General features: G+C 44.9%; 1 protein-coding gene across 4 annotated transcripts in view; it reads left to right on the forward strand.

Moving 5' to 3' along the window:
- Positions 1 to 21,577, forward strand: part of Mocos (molybdenum cofactor sulfurase) — a 48,086-nt gene extending 26,509 nt beyond the window's left edge. The window contains exons 9-15 of one of the 4 annotated variants that reach the window (XR_877139.3): positions 3,129 to 3,291; positions 6,627 to 6,705; positions 8,938 to 9,062; positions 12,518 to 12,623; positions 12,988 to 13,116; positions 15,658 to 15,700; positions 15,874 to 15,960. Coding sequence is in view for 3 of the 4 variants with exons in the window: in XM_006526211.4 (XP_006526274.1) it covers positions 3,129 to 3,291; positions 6,627 to 6,705; positions 8,938 to 9,062; positions 12,518 to 12,623; positions 15,874 to 16,012; positions 19,853 to 19,957; positions 21,386 to 21,496 (828 nt within the window). In the remaining variant the exon portion in view is untranslated. Of the gene's footprint in view, positions 1 to 3,128; positions 3,292 to 6,626; positions 6,706 to 8,937; positions 9,063 to 12,517; positions 12,624 to 12,987; positions 15,324 to 15,657; positions 15,701 to 15,873; positions 16,013 to 19,852; positions 19,958 to 21,385 lie in introns of those variants that run through there. The other 3 variants (XM_006526211.4, NM_026779.1, XM_011246994.3) reach the window with 3 other exon arrangements.
- The last annotated feature ends 1,703 nt before the right edge of the window (positions 21,578 to 23,280 follow it).

Below are 23,280 nucleotides of genomic sequence, written 5' to 3' on the forward strand. Positions count from 1 at the left end.
GGACAGCCATTTTCTTTCATGGTAGGGATGAGTTTTTAAATATGATGTTGCTTACTGGAACGCACGTTTCTGTGTGTGTTCAGCTGCACCTGTGTATGAAAGGCATGTACATGTGTACACATACATGTGGAGCCCAGAGGATGATGTTAGCCATCATTCCTTCAGTACCTTCCTCTTGTCTGTTGAGACTGAGTCAGTCACTGGCCTGGATCTCTCTTAATGGCTTAATGGCTGGCCAGCTGGACTCAGTCATTTTCCTGTCCTCACCTCCCCAGTGCTGAGATTACAAGTAGAAGCCACCACACCTAAGTTACACAGGTCCTGGGGACCTAATGCACTTTGCTTGCATAGCAAACAGGTCACCAGCTGAGCTCCCTCTCCAGCCTAGGTCTATCTGAGATGCAAATAAATAACTAGTGGCTGTATCAGTTGACTGTGACTGCAGCGGGATGGATGGATTGGCTCTTTGTTGGATCATTTGACAGGCCTTGTTTCATCTGACTCTTCAATGACTGCATGAGAGGGGTAATAACATTATCCCTGGTTCATCATCGTACAGCCCAGGGGACTGGGATTAAACACCTTGTCTAGACCCCTGCAAGGGTTTGTATGTGGGTCTGCAGATCCAGGCCCCTGTTCTCATGTGATTCCTCTCCTCCATCTTCCCTGTGGAAATAAACTGCAGTGGGGCATTTTGATCCATGAGTTTAGTATCAATGGAGACAACCAGTGACACCCTCAAATATTAGGAAAAACCGCAGCTGTGACGATACTCCCTAAGCAACACCATGTACCAACTAGTCACGGAGCACTTACATTGTGCTAGGTTATGTAGATAACTTAGAGATGGAAGATTTTACAGGGGGATGTGCATAGAATATATACAAACACATGGGTTAATAAGAAGAATTTCAATATCCACCAGACCTGGGTGTTTTTAGGGGACCCTGGAAGTAACATTTTGTAGATACTGAATTATGTCACACACCTGAAGACATTCTGTTTGGGTGATCCTTGCATGGGGGAGGACAGGTGACTTGCCTTTGCTGGCAGCCAGCCTTAGTTATCTGAAAGACAGTCTTCCTTGTTGTGGCCAACCTGAGGTTTCGAAGATTCCAGACACCTGAGTCTCAGGCACAATCTCTGGCTCCTCATAAGGCATAGAAATCATGGTTGTTTCTTGGCCTGCTTTCCAGGGTGGTTCTCTGGGAGCCTGGATGTAAAATGTCTCTCACATGTCATGTAACACTTCATCCCGGTTGGTGGTGCTGTTTTAGGACTCCATAGAATCTTTGGGAGGTAGAGTCAAGCTGAAGAAAGTAGATTTTAGATTTACAGCTCAACTCTGCTTCCATCTCTCCATTGCCTCCTGGCCTGTGGAGATCTGAGCGAGCAACTCACACTTCTGCCACCACAGGCTCAAGATGTTCTCACCACCATGCCTTCCCCACCATGATGGGGTGTTCCCTCAGACCAGAAGCTCAAACAAACTATTCCTCCTTTCCATTGCTTCCTTACTGACATTGCTTCCATAATGTCAGGGTTTGGTCACAAGGTGTGTGAGCATGTCAGCGCACATGCCCTGAGCACACAGGACCCTGCCTTGCCTGTGTTGTCACAGATGGGCTGCAAGCACAGGAGGAACATCAGGACTCTGAGGCTCAATACGGTTTATTTTTCCTTTACACATTTACTTGATTCTTTGTGAATTTCCCATCATGCACCCCAGTCCCACTCACCTCCCTGTCCTTCCAGATCCACCCTCTGCTCGTGTAACTTCCCTCCAAAAGAAAACAAGCAAACACCTAACAGTGGAATTTGCAGCATGTCACGGTGTGTCACACAGCATACCCTTTTGCCCAAACAGCTTCTCTCTAAAATGATCACTTCAGTGAGTCATGGGTCTGGTTCAAGGCTCTGGCTTCTGTTACACGATCAATACTGGATCCTCACCGGAACTCCTTTTGGTTATCTTGACTTCAATCCAATCCTTTTGGTTGTGAATGGCATTGGTGCACGGGATCTAGACACATAGATATGCTTCACATTTAAATCCTGCACAAATATGAACAATGCAGGTTCGCTGGTTAATTTTTATTACTGGCTTGCCATGAGCTAGAGTCACCAGAGAGAGGAAATGTCACTTTGGTTTTAAAAACCCAGTCATGTTATGTGAATATGTTTTTGTTTTAATCCCAGGTGTGGGATAAGAGGCTGCTTCACAGCAGGTGATTATGATTTGCCTGGTGCACTAGTAAGGGTGTGGTTTTTACCAGATGCAGATAGTTTAATTCTGGGAACTCTGGTGAGGGTATAAAGGAGAGAGCCCTGAGAGGGCAGTGGCTGCTGCTCCTGCTGGTGCTGCTGCTTTTGCTGGGTTGTTGGGTTGTTGGGTTGTTGGGTTGTTGGGTTGTTGGGTTGTTGGGTTGTTGGGTTGTTGGGTTGCTGGGTTGCTGGGTTGCTGGGTAAATGCTGGATTGCTGGATTGCTGGATTGCTGGTTGGAGATATCCTAATTGGGCTTGCACCAAGAAACCCGATGTTCCTAATCAGAAGGAAGCAGTCTAAAAGGGTCTACTCCCTCTTTCCTCTCTAGCCTTCTTTCTCTTTAACCTAGAAGAGAACCTCTTCATCCCCCAAACTGCTCTTGGTCAGCGTATTTGCCATACCAATTGAAACTAGGACAGCAAGCAAACTTACACATTTGAAGTGGGCCAATTCAGTGACCATTTCGGTATAGTCACATGTGTATAGTGTAAGGATCCACCTGGACTAGCATCCACTGAAGTGGAAGGCTATACAGAAAGCCGGGTCTGTGGGCCCCTACGGGGAGGGATGCTAACCTTGGGGTAAGACAGACTCCTGAATTCCGAATGTTTGCGTGCACATACCTTTCCTTATCAGTGGAGAAGGGTGGACACTGTATCTGGAGACTAAAGGGAAGGTCTTGAATTTCCACACTTCCTTTGCAAAGCTCTCTGTCGTGTGTCTTCCTCCTCTCATCCTTTGAGAGGGTGCATTGAATTTATGAAGGCCATCTGCATTTGTATAATGATACGGAAGTCTTTGATGTAGTGATATGAATAATTTTGAAGAGCCCTTACCTAAATCTTCTCTGCTTTTGTTTAGGTGACCAAGTGGCCTGTGGGGAGCCAAGGGCTGCTGTATGACCGGAGCTGGATGGTTGTGAATCACAATGGCATTTGCATGAGTCAGAAGCAGGAGCCACGGCTCTGCCTGATCCAGCCCTTCATTGACCTGCAGCAGAGGATCATGGTCATCAAAGCAGAAGGTGTGAAATGGTTCATTTCCACAGAGAGACCACTGGGGCAGCTTCCATTTTCAGCCTAAACAACAAAACGAAAACCTGATGCCCTCTCTTCTACCAAATGTTAGCATTATCTTCAAGTAAATGAAACCATGTCCAGGAAAGACCAGAAAGGTTGTTTTCTTCTTATTTGGGGGAATTTTTCAGAAGAAACGGGATAAGAGCCTGGGATCTTAGGGCTCTCTGTACTTGCATTCTCCCTACCCATCATGCTTTGTGTTTTATGCTTTGTTCTTTCCTCTTGAGCACACAAGGGAGAGCTCTGTCCAGTGACTTTCTAAGTGATGTGGCTGTTGAGCATCTACACTGTGCAGTTGGCAGCCTCTGGTCATATGTGACCACTGAATCCTCAAAATGTGCCCAGCAGAAACCAGAACTGAATTTCAAAACTTATTACATTTTAATTCATCTAAATGGCTATAGTATTCATCAGCAGAGAGGCAGAAATCAATATAACACACATCTATGCCATCAGTTTAGACAATATTTAACATTTGACTTGCTGGGCAGTGGTGGTGCTCACCTTTAATCCCAGTACTTGGGAGGCAGAGGCAGGTGGATTTCTGAGTTCAAGGCCACCCTGGTCTACAGAGTGAGCTCCAGGACAGCCAGGGTTACACAGAGAGAGCCTGTCTCGAAAAACCAGAAAAATAAAATCCAAACATTTGGCTTAATATCTTAAGCTTCCCTCTCTTTCCTGTATTTTTCCTTATACAAATCACTGTATGTGTGTGAGTGTGGACATCACAGAACGACTTTTAGGGAGTCAGTTCTCTCTTTCCACTTTGAGACAAGCTCTCCTATTTCTGTTGTTTTGTTGTGTATTACAGGCTAGCTGGACCTTGAGCTTTCTATTCTCCTGTCTCTGACTCCCATCTCATTGCAAGTGTGCTGAGATTATAGAGGCCTGCTACCATATCTTTTATGTGTGTTCTCAGGATTGAACTGGAGTCATCAGACATTTATTCGTTTGCTCAATGGTAATGGTGATAACCATTACACACACACACACATATATAACATGTAATATGAAACATATAGCATCTAATATATAATATGCAACATACAATTTATAATATAATTTATAGTATATAAAGTAAGTATAATATATAAATATAATATACTTGCAATTAAATATATATTATGGATTTACATATATATAAGTATGTTATATTTATATATTATTTATATAAAGAAATAGTATATAGCATATATTATATATGTTATAACTATATATTACATATATATATAACATATATTCTCTACAGCTCTCCTGGGTCTTTCCCCTCCCCACTTGTAGAATATCTTGGTTTCTACCCATCTGTGGTTGAACTTTCATGCATCCTCCAACCATGTCTTCATGACTTTGTCTTTTACCTGTGTTTTTTTTCTGGTCCCATGGTTGAGTTTTCCTTAAACCAATAGGTAATATTTCCGACATTCCAAAGAGAATGCTGATATTGACCCTTTGTTCTACTGTAACAATTTTAATTGATGTGCATATTTGCATAACCACACCCTACATCTTAAGTCCAAAACCCCATCACCCAGAGAAGCGCCTGTGCTACCCCTGTTGTAGTTTCTTTTTCTGCAGCCTCTGTGGAATCAAGGGTATCTATAGTATGTGAACTTCAGCGACTGCTTCCTTCATGCAGCATGACCATTTTGAGATCTACCCAAGTCCTGCCTGCAACATGACAAGTAGCTGCGTGTTACTGAGAAGTGTGTATGAGTGTGAATGTTGTAAGGTACATTTGCCCATTGTTTCACCGAAGGGCATCTCTGTTGCTGCTGTTTTGTTTGTTTGTTTGTTTGGTTGGTTGGTTTTTGGTTTTTGGTTTTTTTTTTCAAGACAGGGTTTCTCTGTGTAGTCCTGGCTATCCTGGAACTCACTTTGTAGACCAGGCTGGCCTCGAACTCATAAATCCACCTGCCTCTGCCTCCCAAGTACTGGGATAAAAGGCGTGCGCCACCACCGCCCGGGCTCTGCTGATTTTTATTTTATTTATTCACTTGTATTTTTAGATAGAAGAATGGCACATTTAAAAAGCAACTCTCTCTTGCATAGGCATCATGTTTTCCAGTGTCCTGAGTATCACTCCAGATACACCTTGGCTTCCATAAGACATAATGTACCACTAGCCTGACAGTAGATCTGCAGCTACCAATGAACTGAAAAGCCCACTGTGGCTGCTTTTCTGCTCTGCCATGGAAGAGCTTTTTATAGCTGCAACTTCCCTGTCCCACCAAGGCACTTTTGCAGCATGGGGCCAACAATAGTAAGCCCTGTTGGAAACGGCTCACCTTCTGCCTTTTCTTAAAGGCACGGTGCTTTTGTTCTTGTGCTGTTCTGTTGTCCCCTCTCTCTGTCTTGGGGACCAGCTCTTTTCTCAGGTGAACTTGGAGGACCCTTATCATAAACATGCTTGGGTTTCATCATCTGTTAATGTGTGTGATATGTTAGTGGACTATCCTGTCCGGAATTATCCTTCTGCCTTGAGAAAAAAAAATAGTATGTGATGATATGTCTTAATGCTTTGCTAGGTTTGACTAGATAGTATCATGTTGATTATTTTTGTGTTTTTTTTCACTAGTGATGTTGGAGTATAGCTTTCTTTTTTGTATAGATTTTGTTCAAGTTCATGTACCCAGGATACTAATATGCTATTATTTAATCTATTATATGTGTATGTTAGTCCTGCATGTATATGGTGATTATAATAATTGAAGAACATTGGAATCCCTTTCCAATCGCATAAGTACAACTTTTTAAAAGCAATAATGATTGCTGATGCAGGGCTAATCTGATTCTGGAAATATACACTCCCTGTCAGTATCTTTACAGTAGCATCCTTCCTGTCTATTTCCCCCATCCAAGTGCCAACCAGGTCTGACCCTGCTGAGCTTCCAAGACCAGATGAAATCAGATGCATTCGGGGCAGTATGACCACCTGCTTGTCTGTTTCGAAAGGCTTTAGGTAGCTTTGAGAACAATGACTTCAAAAAGTGGAGTCCTAGAGCAGAGGAATCCATTAAAGACATCTGTAAAGGGTCCTGGGGACTGTGGGTGTGATGGCTCAGTACAGATCTCACGCCAGGAAGCTCTTTGAAACACGTGCTGTGGTGCTGATAATGAGGAAGAACGTCTCTTTGCTATCAGCTTCTAGAGCCAGCCACTTTCCTCATCTAATCAAATCCCAGTGTCATTAAAATGAATGTGTTTCGTAACAGTGAACATTCACTTGTACAGTCATCTGCTTTGTGTGATGCTCAGTTTGCTTCTACCTTCTGTTCATCAGGGATGGAGCCTATCCAGGTGCCTCTTGAGGAGGATGGAGAACAGACTCAGATTTGTCAAAGCAGAGTGTGTGCTGACAGGTGAGGCTCAGAAGCAGGTAACACTCATGGCTCCTTGGACACAGAGGCCCAGGGGGAGGAGAGAGAGAGCTTTGCCCTATGCAGTAATCTTACGCCTTCTACTCTGTCTGCTACACACTCTACCCCAACCATGCAGGCTTCATGCATAATCAACGTTCTCCGTTTTCAAGTCTGTATTTGCTATTCCCTGTGCCTGTCCTGCTCTTCACTACTTATGACTCCCAAGGGCTTATTTCCTGCCCTCACCTGTCTCATTCTCAGCAGTAATGTTTTAGCATCTGTATCCCTTGTGACCTAAATATGACCTATTCCTAAAAACATGCAATAGCAAATTTTCCAATAATGAAAAACCTTCCCAAGTAAATACCAACCAACCTTCTTTCTCAATAATAAAAAAATTTAACTATATACAGTTCACCAGAGACTGGTGTGTCTCCCAAGAGACAGGCAAGGTACCCTCTGAGGCCTTTCCCTCTAGGAAAGAAGAAAAGGATGTTAATGTAGTGCTGATGCCCAATTGAATGTCTGCCATCTTGGAGGCTAACATGTTAAGCAGAGCTACATCTTCTTGCTGGTAGTATTTGTACCAGTATTTATAGTTTTAACAATTTAAATATTCATTCCAGTACATTTTTTACTGGGACAATGAGTTTTGGGTAAACATTTTCCCACATTGCTATAAGCAAAACTTCTGACAGAAAGAAATATATTCACATAGGAATATGTATAATTATTTTCACTATTTATTTCTTTTCATGCGTGTGTGTAGGTGCATGTGCCACAGCAGGTGTGTGAAGGTCAGAGGAAAACTTGTAGGCATTGGTTTTGTTCCTCTACCATGTGGGTTCTGGGGAATGACTCAGGTCATCACGCATGGCAGCGAGGGCCTAGCCTAGTGAAAGGTCTTGCCATTTAGAATATGTGCAGCTATTTATTTGGTCGTATGTAATATCACTTGGCTGCATTTTAGATGGACCCAGTGTTAATAACGCTTTCAGGATGACTGGAGGTCAGAGGCACTTCTGCTCAGAGACATGGGTCCATGGTGATGGCTGTGACCTTGGTGTGGCCTCTGAAAGCAAAGGGGCTAGCACTACAAACTGGCTTCTCCGTCCCAGGTCCTTCCAGAAAGGAGCCAGCTATTTTCCCCAAGAAAGTTAAAGTTTTCAGCAATATCTGCTTTGTAACCTAAGATATTGTGATCCCATAAGATGTGACCCTGAATCTTTACCTTATACATTTAAGGGGATTCTGGAGCACCTCCGAGTTTTATTTTATTTCATGTGTCTAAGTGTTTAGCTTCCATGTGTGTATGTGCACATTGTGTGTTCCTGGTGCCCTCAGATGTCAGAAGAGGCATCACCCCCCTGCCCTGCCCCTCACTGTCTCGCCCTGAGCTGGAGCTACAGACAGTGGTGAGCTGCCATGTCAACTCTAAAAACTGAACTCAGGAACTCTAGAAGAACAACTTAACAACTGAGCTATTTCTCCAGCCGCAGAATCTACACTTTGAAAACACCAGATCAACAGATTTACTTACACATCATTACCTCATAGTCTCAGCATTAATTTTTGTGAATAAAACATATCAGCCCATGTGATCTGAATGTGAGAGAAAACATTCCATCAGACCCATTGGAGAAATCAGGGCATGAGGGCTGGAGAGAGGGCTCAGCCTGCTCTTTACTGTCTGCTCTTCCAGAGGTCTTCAGTTCAGTTCCCAGCAACCACATTGTGGCTCACAACCATCTGTAATGGGATCTGATGCCCTCTTCTGGCAGGCATGTGTATATACAGATAGAGCACTCATATATAAAATAAATAAATAAATCTTGTAAAAAAACAAAACAAAACAAAACAGGACACGATTCTGGGTTGAAGGCCTTATTAATGCAAAATATCATGCTAGAAGTGTCAAAATCTGATCTATGTATTCCCAGTGTCAGTAATTAATTCACAGAAGTTCTTTAGGACGCTGTGGAAAGCTTTAGCTCAGCTCTGAAAGCCTCCCATGGGCCCTGCATCTCAGATTTACTTGGACTTGGGAGGGATCTCTGAAGCTCTCTAAGTTGTCTGCTTCAGGCTGCCTGGTAATGAGGACTTGGCAACATTTTATTTTGGGTTATCTTGTTTTATTTTGCCCACTTGATATCTGAATAATTATTGTTCAAAGAGTTGCTACATAAAAATTTATTTATTTATTTATTTATTTATTTATTTATTTTTGGCCAGGGTAAATACTTATGATTGTGGAGAAAATGTTTCAAGATGGCTGTCAAAGTTTCTTGGCCGTCTATGTCATTTAATCAAGCAAAGTCCACACTTCCAGCGAAATGCCAGGAAGACGCCTAAAAAAGGTACCTCACTGGGATGGAGTGTTAGGTTACTGTGCATGTCACACCCAGCCCAGAAAGTGGACTCACAGGGCAACTGACTCCTGACTTCATCTCGTGACTGCAGGACACACTGCAAGTTTTTAAGCTGGGAGTTTTGTGACCTGTCTTGAGGGCTGGGGTACAGCTGCATCATAGTAAGAAATGTGGGGACGTGGAACCACAGCTGGCACTCCCAGACGCAGCAATGGTGGGGGGCACAGAGGAGAGACCAGGCCTGTGGATGCACAAATGGAATCGGAGCGGGATAGCGGTGGGCTTATGATTGCTTCCGGGATGCCTTCCCCAGGACAAAGCTCTCCAGGACTAGCTGGCCTTACACCAGTTCTGTTGGAGATTTTAGGGGAAAAAAATTAAGTTTCATTATTCCCCAGATTATTTTACATTTTTATCTAAAGTTTTGAAGGAGTTCAAATAGTTGCAAAAGATAGTTTCTGCAGAACACTTTATTTTTATTTTGTGTGAATGGGTGTTTTGCTTGCATATAGGTCTGTGCACCACGTGAATGCAGTGCCCTTAGAGTCCAGATGTGAGAATCAGATCCTCTGGAACTGGAATTACAGACAGTTGTTAGCCGCTGTGTGAGTGCTGGGAACTGAACCTGGGTCATCTGGAAGAACTGCTAGTGCTCTTAACGGCTGAGACATCTCTGCAGCCCGGCAGCACATTTTATCTAACATTATTTTGAGTTAAAATGTATACAGGATTCTTTCCAACTTGTCCATAGATATTTCAGTGCTGTGATAATCATCTTAATGCCATAGCAATGTAAATTTCATGAGTTTTCATTAAAATACATGTGACTATGTGAGCTGATATCTGTGTGTATATATGTAGCATATATGTATATATATCTTTTTAATGTGTGTATGATGTGTGTGTTTGTGTGCACGTGTATGGTGTGATGTGTATGGTTTGTGTATGGTGCACGTGTATATATCTGATATATGTGTATGGTGTATATGTGTATGTGTGTATGTATGATATGTGTGTATGGTGTATATGTGTAAGTGTGAATGTGGTGTGTGTGCATGTGTACATGTGTGCCTTGCTTGAGGCAGAATTTCTGGCTCACTGCTGCATATATTAGACTACACGGACCTCAACCTCTTAGTGTCATCACAGGCCTTTTCACCCAAGCCCCAGTTCGTGAATAATGACTCAGAGGCCGTCAGAGTCCAGGTGGGGACTCTTTCCACCTCACTATTTCCCAGAGATCCTCTCTCTCTGCTAGATGTCCCATCTTCTAATTCTGCATCAGTTTATTGGCCATCAGATTTTTTATTGACAGGTGATGCTTCCATAAAGTACACAAGAGATTGTCCCTAAATCCTTGGGATTCTCCTGGTTCTGTCTTCCATCTCACCTTAGGTGTGCAGGAATTACAAATGCACAGTAGTGCATCTAGTGTTGCATAGATTTTGACAATCCGAGTGTCTGCTCTCATGCCCACACAGCAACCACCTTATCCATTGAGCCATCTCCCCAGCCCGTGTATATGTCTTTTTTTTTTTTTTTTTTGTAGTTTTTTGTTTCTGTTTTTTTCAGGACAGTGTTTCTCTGTATAGCCCTGGCTGTCCTAGAACTATCTCTGTAAACCAGTCTAGCCTTGAACTCAGAGATTTGCCTGCTTCTGTCCCTCTGTCCCCCAGGTGCTGAGATGACACTGTGCCACCATGCCAGGCATTTGAATTCTTTCAATTTCCTTTCATTCCTCTTTCAGTAGAATCTTGTCAGACCTGTTTTATGCATAGAACTCTCTTTCTTGTTACCCTCTCACATCTCTATAGAACTAAAAAGAATATAAATGGAAACATATAAGAAGGCTATGAAGTTTGGTTAGATCATCTGGGTTAGGAAATTTCTCTTGGATTAAGTTCTTATGATTTTAACAATGTCTAGTCAGTCAAACAACACAAATCTATAATATAGCTTGAAAAATAACTACTGAACATAAAGAACAAGTCTTGGAACCCTATCTGGGTTTTCCCACACTTGAGAGTCTGCCACTTGCAGACAGACCTGGTTGTACTCAGCACCACTCACTTCTGGGAAATCTCATGAATGAAGAGCAGGGAAAAGGGATCTTGGTTAACATACTGTCACTCAGACATCTTCTGAGGCCGGTGACCAGATCACAGGGGTCTAACATGAATTGCCTTTCATGTCTGTCACTTGACAGCTTAATTGGGTCCTGCAGTTCCCTGCCCAGTGTAGGACTGGCTGCATCACCTGACCTGTGGGAGGATCTTTTGCCCTGGCTGTGGAGACTTTTATTTCCCCATTCCTGGCTCCAGGGTTTGAATGGGACTTTTGTTTGCTATGCTGGAGGTGGTCAGCCCTCAGGGCAGTGAGCACTGGGAGCCCTGTGGCCTTTCCTCTGTGACAGGGAAGAAGGCCCTTTGTAGAGGATAAAATGGTAACTCCCTCCTTAGGCTGACCAAAGGAGATAGAGAGAGTGGGATCACACACTCTGGAGACCGCTGTCTCTGCTTAAAGATGTTCCACAGGTTCTGACCCAACCAACCCTTATCACCACCTTAGATAAAAATACAACTTCACAGATTCTTTCAGCAGTTTTGTTTTTCCTTTTCAATAACTTTGAATCTTCTGTTTACTTCTGCATAAGTACCATTTGTAAACCCACTGGCTGCCGGATTATCCTCTTGTGTTTATTGCCAAAGTCTGCCTGCCTGCCTGTCTCATTCTCTCTGGTTACATCTAGAAGGCCATTGTGGGACTGTAGATATGACTCAGTGGTGAGAGGTACTTGCTGCTCTTCTAGAGGACCCAAGTTCAATTTCCAGCACACGCATCGTGGCTTACAACTGTCAGTCACTCTAGTCTCAAGTGATCCAGTTCTTCTGGCCTCCCTGGAGATGCAGGCAGATACCCACATGAATTCATTCAAATACACATGCACGCACGCACGCACGCACACATATGTATACATGAAAATAACTGATGGAAGCCCTATGTAAACCTGCATACATCACAAGCCTCCCAGTCTTGTCCAGGGCAGGCAGGGCTTGCTCTAGCCCTGCAGTTTTGCTGCCAAGCGTTGGCTCTGAGGCTGAGTGTGGTGGCACTCATCCATAACCCGGGGAAGTAGGTGCAGGAGGATTGGAAACCGGAGGCCAGCCTATTTAATAAGACCTTGCTACAGAAACAAAATTCATCAGAATAAATTCATGTCAGTGTTTTATTATTTTCTTCTCTGGATTATTTGATGCAGGATATGCTAGGACCTTGTTTTTTCCTCTTCTTTCTGTCTTTGGAGAGGTTTGAGCCATGCTTAGAACATTCTTGTACATTTTCCCCTTGTGGAAGGCATCTGCCTTTAGAAACCTCAGGGCTTGAGGCTGAGACTCACCAGCATTTCCTGGAAAGCAACCCTTCTGTCCTTGCTTCCTTTTCAGGTCAGCCTCCCGGTACTACTGTTGCCCTGTCCTTGGTGAACGAGGCTCAGTATCTGCTGGTGAACACATCAAGTATTCTGGAGCTTCAGCGGCAGTTAAATGCCAGGTTAGACCCTTTCCCTCAGGTCAGGAGACAGGAATAACTATTTGCCCCTGGGGAACCTGGTACCCACCTAGGAAGAAAAGATCTGGAAGGTGGTGAGTCCAGACCCTGAAGTTGCAGTGAGAAATGAGGCCCAATGATGCCAGTGAACCCTTTGGGGCCAATTCTTGTTTGCCTGCCTTCCTTCCTTCCTTCCTTCCTTCCTTCCTTCCTTCCTTCCTTCCTTCCTTCCTTCCTTTGTGTGCATGTGAGCGTGTGCACATGCATGCATATTGATAAGGTATATATGTATACAAGTGGCTGTGGAGGCTACAGATCAGTCTTGGGCTTCTTTCTTAACCACTTTCTACCTTGTTTTGTGAGACAGGGTCTCTCACTGAACCTAGGGCTCACAGATCAGGCTAGACCTGCTGACTATCAAGCCCCAGGGATCTTTCTGACTCCACCTCTCCAGCACTAGGATGATCAGTGGGTGCCACTGAGCAAGGGTTTGCATGTGAGTGCTGGGGACTGAACTGTTTCTCATGTGTGTGCATTATTTTACCGTGTGAGCCCCTCCCTCTGTTTCTGTCAATCATTCCCAGGACTCTCGTTTACAGCCTGTGTCAACCCCCCCCCCCCCCTGTTGCTGTAGCAAATGTTTTGGGCTATCACCCTGTAAATCGGAATGCACCGATTCTGAGACATCAGTCATGATTGGTGGCCCTGTTGCTTTGGGCCCATGTGGCACATCCCAGCAGGAGTACATGGTGAGATAATGAAGAAGAGCTGGGGGACACCCACAGTTCCCTTTGAAGACATGTCTCCAGTGACTCACATACCTCCTGGTGGTGCCACCTCTTAAATTTTTTTTTACCAATTCTATTGGTATAATGATGGGGATCCAGTCTCTACCATGGGCCTGTGAAGACATTTAAGGTCAAGACTTTATAGTGTGCTCCATGGTCTTTCTTGATATTCTCATAAAACACAGAGAACCCCTGGCTCTGGCTTTAATTATTCTATTTCTACTCCTTGTTTTAATTTGTCACCAGCTTGACCTAATTTCATTGCCCACCCTCCTACTGTCTCCTGCCTCTTAGGATTCCTGCCCTACTTCATACAAGGAGTGCTTATAAAACCTTTTGGAATGTGATTACAGGCAGGTTTTGTTTGTCAGTTACACCTTCAGACACAGCCAGTGTCTCTGGGTGCTCCCTGCCCCCTACAGCTCTCCTGAGGGTACAGATGCGGTTAGGATACCAGCTCAACTCTAGGAAGTTCTGACCACACCAACTCCTCATTTTTCCTTAGAGGAAACTAAAATCTGGTAACCAGGGAATTAATTAGGGACAGTCATCCAACTGTCCCATCAGGCCATGGTGGGCACAGGCTCCTCATTCCTCATTCTCAGGCCAGAAAGGTAGGTACACGCTCCTGGGACACTTTTATTCCGTGTGCCATGTAGACTTCTGCACACCTGTTCATACCTTAAGCAGCAACACACAGCTGAAAGGAGGCCATGGGACGCTCCTTGACTTTTACTCAAGATTGGCTGTTGGGGTTTCTAGTGTTCCGGGAGCACACACTCTGGGGTTCCCTGGCCATGGACCAGTTTATCTTCCTCAGGTGTGGAATTGTGACACAGCTTTGAGGTTTCTGGTGTTCTGAATTTCCCAGCATCAAGGAACAGTCTCTCCAACACGCAGAACGAGGGGTAATGAATCTGACCTTTTCTGGGTCTGTAATGTGGAGGCTAGAGAAGACAGGCTTGCTGTAACCCTGGTTCCCACCAGCGGGGAATATGTTTCCCACCAGCGGGTTTTGAGCAGGGCTGAGCAGCCCCAGTGATGTCATAGGCAAGAGACTCTGAGCAGGGCTTGGCGGTTTTTTTTCCCTCAGTGTTCTAGATGCAGATTGATGGGCTCCCCCATTTGCATGGTAACACAATAGGTTTCAGACAAGAAGCCTTCCTTTTTACAAAACACAAAGGAGCTTGTAACAGCTTTGAGAGTAAATCCTGAATCAAAGGACTAAAAACTGCAGTACCCTCAGGTTGCCAGAGGTGCAGTGAAGCTAGACTTGGATCTCCCAGTCCCTGGCTCCTAGGTGACCACTGTCATTTAGAAGGGATTCACACCCTTAGCCCCTCTACACCAACCCACAGAATTCCAGCTCTACCCCCAGAGCATATTCTATCATGGTTAGTGAACGTCTCCTGCCCCTTCCCAGCATATACCAACTTAGAATTTCTAGAATTTGTTCAAACTATGCAAAGTGCAAAAAAGCCCTAAGCCTAACAGTGAAGTTTTACAGGTTTGTGCATCCACGTAACCCCAGATCAAGTAGGGATCACATCCCACTTATACCTCATCCGAGCCAACCCGACTGAAGTCATCCTTATTTAGATCTCTTTCCCTGTGAATAGTTTCACGCACACTTTGATGGAACAGAGTGTGCGCTCCTGGGCTGGGGGAAGTTTTTAGAGCTGTTTGAGTGTATTCCTCTGAACGGACTGGGGTGTATGGAAACACAGAAAGTCATTTTGTATGAGTAAACAAAACTCTCAAACAGGAATTATACAAGCTGGGCCTGGTGATGCATGGCTATAATCATAGCACTTGGGGTGCTGAGGCAGGAGGATTGTGTATAGGGAGATCCTGTCTCATCAAATAACCAAAGAATCTTATCCTCTATGGTTTGTTTTGTTTTTTTTTATTTCGAGACAGGGTTTCTCTGTGTAGCCCTGGCTGTCCTGGAACTCACTTTGTAGACCAGGCTGGCCTTGAACTCAGAAATCTGCCTGCCTCTGCCTCCCGAGTGCTGGGATTAAAGGCGTGCACCACCATGCCCGGCTCTATGGTTTTTATTTTATTTATATTTTATGTTGTGGCCTGCATGAGAGAGTGCAGCCTGCTGACAGCTCTTGTCCTGTTCATGCCCTGTCCCATGTTCCAGAACTGGTATTCTCTGTATCCTTGTTCTCTTTACTCTGTTCATCCGGCTTCTTCATCTAAGACTTGTCCATCCTTTGCCTCCTGTATGCTTCTCCTTGGAGGTGGGACCATATCCTCAGGAGGGGCCATGGCTGTATCTAACAGGTGGGTGTGTCTTGCTGTTACACTCATGAGAGAAGCTTGTTCTGAGCATCTAGGCCTCAGGCAGGAGGAGAATTGGTATAGTCAGGCATGGAGTGCCAAGTGTATAGATTGGTTGCATCCGTGTGGGCATGTGCCACCTCTCTCCACTCACCCTTCTTGGTCTGTCTAAACAGTGACGAACATGGAAAGGAGGAGTCATTCTCCATGAAAGATCTCATCTCCCGCTTCCGTGCCAATATTATTACCAAGGGAGCCAGAGCCTTTGAAGAAGAGAAGTGGGATGAGATTTCAATTGGCTCCTTGCATTTCCAGGTAAGTTTTAGGTGGTGGTTAGCTTTCCTCAAAGGCTGCCAGTGACTGTTGTTCTCACTCCAGAGGTAGATGGTGGCAGGCGCCCCTCTCTTTACTTACCATCTTCTATGGGTCATATTTGGGCTTAAGTCTGCTTTCTGCGAATGCTTGTGTATATAGGAGCACATCCTACTTATTGAGACTGGAGCTTCCAGTGCTATAGAGCTGGTAGGGGGAGACCCAGAAGCCTAGTGACCACCTAAGGCCTATGAACATTGCTACTGCCACCCCTCCCTCTTTTCATCTTCTTTCTCCTAGTATCGTCTTCCTTTTCCCTCCTCTCTTCATCTTTCTCCTCTCCTTCCTTCTCCTCCTTCCTCCTGTTTTCTCTTTCATCTCCCTTTCTCTGTTCCCTCCTCCACTCTCTCTTCTCCCTCCCCTTCCTCCTCCCTTTCTGGCTTCTGACCTTAATGGCATCTATGGGAGATTATAGTTAGAGGCAGGTCCATTGTCATCCATTCGCAGTCTCCATGCCTTAGTCGTAAATATTCAAGAAGAGGAGAAGCTCCAATCTAGATCTCTATTTCTTACATGACTGACAAACTCATGAGGTCTTCTCATGCTCTAACTCTGGCCTTCCTTCATCCAGGGACAAGTCAGTCTCCTGCCTCAGGCCTTTACCCTGTTGTCTCTTCTACTTACCATGTTGCTCAGAGATCACTTTCTTAGCCCAATAATACAATTCTACTTAGCATGCTGACTGCATTATACCCCTAGACCACACAGAGAGTGAACCATGTCTCTTTTTTTCCTAGCATGGCTTTGGGACCTAGAGCACCCTGGCTGAGTCAGTGCCTAGTAAGTAACTGTTGGAGGGATAGACAGGAAAGATAAGGACAAGCTGGAGGCTTAGGGATGGTTCACTGCTGGACAATGTCAGCTTTTTAGTGGATATGAACCAATCCTGGCAATTGCAGGGGTGTAAGCTGGCTGTCTCATGACTACCTTGTGTCCAGGCTCTTAAGTGGAACACCAGTCTAGCATCCAGCGAAGCAGTAACAATTATCTAAATTGCTATCAGTGGGTCTCAGATCTGGGGTGGGGTACCACAAAGGGCCTCATGATCTTTCCTTGAACTCTATAAGATCTCATTGGGGGCAGCTATTGTCTTGAAAATCACTTTCTTTTCTCTCCTGTAAGCCTGCTTCTGGCAGTATCTCTCTTGTCATTTTCCTGTAAGCTGACCTCCTCTTCCATTCTTATTCTCCATCACTGAGTCTCTGCTGTTTTAAAAGCATCTGTTCTAACATAACCTGCAGGACACCAAGGTAGGCACTAAATCTACCTTGTGAAATATTTGAAGAGATAGACGAAAGACCTGAGGGAGGAGGAGGAAAGAGGAAAGAGGGAGGACCAAAGGGAGGAGGGATGTAAGAGAGAGAAAACTAAGCTATGCCAGGAGCACTGTTAGAAACTCATCTGACAGCAGCAACAAAGGACCTTCCTGTGAGACATCTCAGAATACTTTGTTTTCTTTGGGCAATATTCCTAACCTGTGGAAACAAATTAAAGTTAAGCTATTAATGCTCTTTGGGCCAATAATACTCCATTATGTCAAGGAAGACTGGACAGGAGGAGTGAGGCAGCTAGTCTACAGCTAGGCAGAGGCAGAGGCAGAGGCAGAGGCAGAGGCAGAGGCAGAGGCAGAGGCAGAGGCAGAGGCAGAGGCAGAGGCAGAGGCAGAGGCAGAGGCAGAGGCAGAGGCAGAGGCAGAGGCAGAGGCAGAGGCAGAGGCAGAGGCAGAGGCAGAGGCAGAGGCAGAGGCAGAGGAGGCAGAGGAGGCAGGAGGCAGAGGCAGACAGATTTCTTCGAGTTCAAGGCCAGCCTTTTCTACTTATTGAGTTTCTGGACTACATAGAGAAATCCTGTTCCCTACCCCCACCCCCCAAAAAAACCCAAAAACAAAAAACAAAAAGGAGAGATTATTTTTTTTCCTGGGCAGTGTTGGAGCATGCCTTTAATACCAGTACTTAGGAGGCAAAGACAGGCATATCTCTGAGTTTGAGTTCAACCTGGTCTACAGAGTGAGTTCTAGGACAGCCAGAGCTACACAGAGAAACTCTGTCTCAGAAAAAAAGGAAGGGGGGGGGGGCTTAAAACACACACACACACACACACACACACACATGTATATATATATATATATATACACACACACATGTGTGTGTGTGCCTGTGTATAAAAGAATATCTGGAAAATGTCCCCCCTGCCATCTGAGGAACTGTTTTCTGAGGACCTTTTCAACAAAATGACCAGATTTTGGCCCAAAGTGTTTGTGAAGAGAAGCTGTCCAGGGCCTGGGTCTGGAGGCTGCCACATCCTTCTGTTCCCTAAGGGACATTTTTCCAGGAGAAGCTAAGAGACTTCTGCACTCTGGCTCTTGGTCCCAGGATTTTCATCTCCAGAAGTGAGGGCTGAGTCTGGGCTTGGCATCCCTCAAATAGTGTGCGGACTCATGGACAAACCCAGCTGAATAAGGAAGTTCATCTTAGCAGAGTGCAGCAGTGAGCACCTGCTGATCTTTCCACACTCTCTGCCTCTCACGGGGCCTGGAATTCTCTGCCACTCACAGGGACTGGGACTCTCTGCCACTCACGGGGCTTGGGAATCTGGAGCTCAGAACCACATAGACATTATTTCCTACTAGATGAATGTCCATCAGCTATAGTGCCCACTATAGCACAAGCCAAGGCTCAGCTACATTAGTGAGTACTTGAAAATTCAGGGAAAAATCCCCATAAATAAGAGGCACACGAGGTCCCAGGGAAACCTGGTAGTTGACCTGGTGGTCCCAGCTGCTCAGGAGGCTGAGGCAGGGGGATCACTTCAGTTTATGCAGTCAAAACCAGTCTGGGCAACACTTTTGCATCTTATGTGTGTAGTAAAAGAGCCATCTTATTACTGCTGAGATGTTGAATTTCTGGTACTATTTCTGTTTTTTTCTCTTGTTATACAAGTGATAAAGCCCCATGAAGTTCTCTCATACCAAATGGCTATGCCAAGTAGCTGAATGTTGGTTTATGTATTGCTGTCTGGGGTATGCAGGTATGTGTATCTGTAGACACATATAAAATACACATATCATTTGCTTTCTGCTTTAATTACAGAAGACAATTATTTCCCCACACTTTGCTTAAAGCATATTTTCTTATATTTTATTTAAAGGTCTTTATGACTTTTTTCTTAGAAACCCAGTCTTACATAGGTCAGGCCAGTCTCAGACTTGCCATGTAACTGAAGATGAACTTGAATCTCTGATCCTTCTGCCTCCACCTCCTGAGTGCTCGTATTATAGGTGTGTATTACCATGTCTGTTTTGTGTAGTGTCAGGGACGGAACTCAGGGCTTTATGGATTTCTGGTAAGCACTGAGCTCGCTGACCCACACTCCCAGCTTCTTGTAGGTTAATTTAATCCTTGTGGCAAGCACCATGAGGATGTGTTACCTTCAATGCCGTGCAACCTCCAGGATACAAGGCTTCCATAGTCTCAGCTCTATGCGGATAGATCCCTGCTCAGGAGTCTATGTTAATACTTCTAGTTCCTTTTAGGTTCTATGTGTATTGTTGGTTTTCAAAGCTCACAGCGCCCTGTGCTGGCTCAGGGGTGGCTTCTGTTTGTCTTCCAAGTTCTGAGTGCTTTCCCTCCTCAGATTCCTCGTCTCCAGGAACTTCCTGAGATTGCCGTTCACACCCTTCTTTTTCTCCGCAACCCCACTCCTGTGCTTAGGGGCTGGCCACCTGCCTGTGATTCTCCCACGCTCTGCCTGGCGGCCTCATCACAGGTCCTCTCTCCCTGCCAGGTTCTAGGGCCTTGCCACAGGTGCCAGATGATTTGTATCAACCAGCAAACCGGGCAGCGGAACCAGGACGTCTTCCAGACGCTCTCCGAGAGTCGGGGGAGAAAGGTAGGTGTGTGTAGGTATGTGTGCCCAGCATGGCACCTCATTTTCATCTTTGCATGCCACTGGCACGTGACCATACCATTATGAGTGCTGGGTGGTTTTCAGCGGTGGAGTGTTGTTACCCTTTCCAAAGCCAATGCTCTCGCCGAGGTCCTGAGCTTGCCTGTGCGTCCCTATTATTTTTCTTGCCATCTGAGGTTTTGTCCAGTGTGCATTGTTGTGTTTATTATAAGCATTTTAATGTTCTCTCATCTTACCAAAGTTAGAAGGAATATAAAAATAAGAGGCCTGGGGATGTGGCTCAGGAGTAGAGTGCTTTACTCACCTAGCACGTACCGAGGTCTGGTTTCCATCCCCTACCATCTCAAGAAAAAAGAAAAAGATTAATTCAACTGATTTCTTCACCACAGAGATCTTATGACATAGTAAGTTAGCTCCGTGTGGATAGACGATCTGCTGAGAGGGCTCAGTAAAGCTCATGATACTAACCCCAGTGGCACATCTCCATAGGGGTTAAAATGACTCTGTGTCATTGTAGATTCTCGATTATAAAAGCGGAGCATTTACTATATATTCATTATACATTACGCATAAATGATTCATTAGAAGTCTTTATTTTTAGCTCTGCATTTTCTGTTAGGACTTTGTGAAGAATTCCAGCCAGGCTGCATTGACGTAATTCTTGAAGCAGGGTATGATGGTAAAACCTACATCCTCTAAAGAGCTCTATGTAGCCATGGTTACATAGAGAATTTGAGGTCACCCTGGATTACAATGAAGTCCTTTCTCAAATAAATAATAAATAACCAGGCTGGGGAGATGACACAGTCTGCCAAGTGCATGCCTTGTAAGCTCAAGACCCTTAGGTTGATCCTCAAAGTGCTCTCTCTCTCTCTCTCTCTCTCTCTCTCACACACACACACACACACACACACACACAGAGCTGGACACTGTGACACATGCTTGTAATCTCAAAGCTGGGAAGGCAGAGAAGGGCAGATCCCTGAAGCTCTCCAGCCTGCCCTACCTGGTGAACAGCAGACCATGAGAGACCCTCTCTCAATAAATGAGGTGGGCGGCATCTGAGGAACTGCAGCCAGGGTCTCCTCTGGCTTCTGTCTGCATGTATGTGTGTGCCCTTGTACACGCACAAACACATGCCTCTGCCTTCTGAATGCTGGGATCAAAGGCATGTTACAAATGTTTGTTTTTTTTGTTTTGTTTTTGTTTCTTGAGACAGGGTTTCTCTGTATAGTTCTGGCTGTCCTGGAACTCACTTTGTAGACCAGGCTGACCTCGAACTCAGAAATCCACCTGCTTCTGCCTCCCGAGTGCTGGCTTTAAAGGTGTGTGCCACCATGGCCGGCTTTACAAATGGTTTTAGCTTTTAAAATAACGTGCCTTGTCTTCCGACTGTTGCCTCCATCACAGGTGAACTTTGGTGTGTACCTGATGCATTCGTACTTGGATTTATCGTCTCCATGTTTCCTGTCAGTGGGATCGGAGGTGCTCCCCGTGTTGAAAGACTGTGGAGTGTCCTGATTCACCCCCTTCCCAGAAACACCCAAGTGTTGTCTCCTAACATTTCTTCTCCCAAGAGCATTAAAGTTTCTCTTTACAACACTGCCTGCCATTATTGAGACCTGCAACTTGATTCAGTAGAACTTTGCCTTACAATGAATGCTGTGCTTTGCGGTTGGAGTCCAGCCCACTCTTACCATGTGGCCTCTGACCTCTCTGCTCACTTGCACTGACACAGCTCAGCAGAGTGCTGCCATGCCTGCACCAAGAAAGGCTCCCTCCTAACACATCCAAAGAATGGTCACTTGTGGTCAGATTAAATATTTCACGCGACTCCGAAGATTAATTTTTTTGTTTTTAGTTTATTGAGTACATTGCAACATTGCAAAAGATCAGCTGTCTGGCAGGAACTAGAGCACACTAGTTTTCAATCTATATATTTTTAGTGGCATAGGTTGAGGTGTGATCTCATGTAACGCAGGCTGGCTTGATCTTCCTGCCTTCACCTGGTGCTGGAATGTGCCATCATATCCAGCTTGAAGGGGTGTGTGTGTGTGTGTGTGTGTGGTGTGTGTATGTGTGTATGTGTGTTCACATTTAAGATTTCTGTCTTAGTTTTTCAACTTTTGTTTTTAGACAGGGTTTCACTGTGTATCCCAGGCTGACCTAGAACTCACTATGTAGATCAGGCTAGTCTTGAACTCATGGAGGTCTGCCTGCTAGGATAATAGGTTATGCACCACACCTGGCTTCTATGTCTTTTTGATGGACTGGGTCTTTTTTTTTTATCTATAATATCATTTCATAACTAGTATTTTTCCAGCTGTCTGATATGTCATGTTGATGTAGCCACTTCTGAGAGTTATGAGCCTCCTCCCATAAATATAAATTCTGAAATTCTTGAAAAAGTTTTAAATTTAATTTAGCAATTTCTAAAAAGAGTATATGTGTTGGCTTTGCTGGCTTTATTTCAGGTGCACAGTGTCAGTTTACTTTTGTAAGATGAAGTGAGCTTATACATTACACAGACCTGTCCAGCTGGACAGGGTGCCTTTGCACTCCTGGGTGTGTGCTTTCTTCTCCACACTGTCACACTTGGGTAACATGAGCAAGCACTCTGCCACAAGCCTCACACACCCAACTTTAATTCTCTCAGACCTCCTGTGGAGCAGGCATTGATAACCAGAGAGGTGAAATGACCCCATGAAGACAGGAGAAGCAGTGCCTGGCAGAGCTTAGCATATAGCCCAGTCTGTCTCTCTGTCCTCTCTGTTATAAACTGCTGAGTCATGATTGTGAGCAACATGACTGTGGTGCTTTAAATTGTCAACTCGACCTAGGATCACCTTGGGGACAACTCCTGAGCAGACCTGGGAGGGAGATTCTTAATTAGGCTGGGGGGAGAGCATCTACCCCAAATGTGGGCAAAACCATCTCCTAGGCTGGTGGCCCGGAATGAGTGAAAAGGAGAAAGTGAAGTGGGCACCAACATTCATCTCTTTGCTTGCTGCCCACACACGGTGTGACCAGCTCTCTGGTACCTGCCCGCTTGCAGTGTGACCAGTTCTCTGCTTGCTTGCTGACTGCATGCAGTGTGACCAGCTCTCTGCTACCTGCCCACATCCAGTGTGACCAGCTGCCTCCTGCCACATTTTTTTTTCCTGTGCCAGAGTGAATTTTATGCCTGGAACTATAAACCCAGATAGCTGCTCTTTCCCTTAAGTTGCTTCTGTCCTATATGTTGTCATGGCAGCAAGACAAGTAGCAAATGCAGAAGTGATGTGTCACCAAGGAGAGAAAGGGCT

Source organism: Mus musculus, chromosome 18, assembly GCF_000001635.26.
Source record: "Mus musculus strain C57BL/6J chromosome 18, GRCm38.p6 C57BL/6J".
Taxonomy (NCBI): domain Eukaryota; kingdom Metazoa; phylum Chordata; class Mammalia; order Rodentia; family Muridae; genus Mus; species Mus musculus.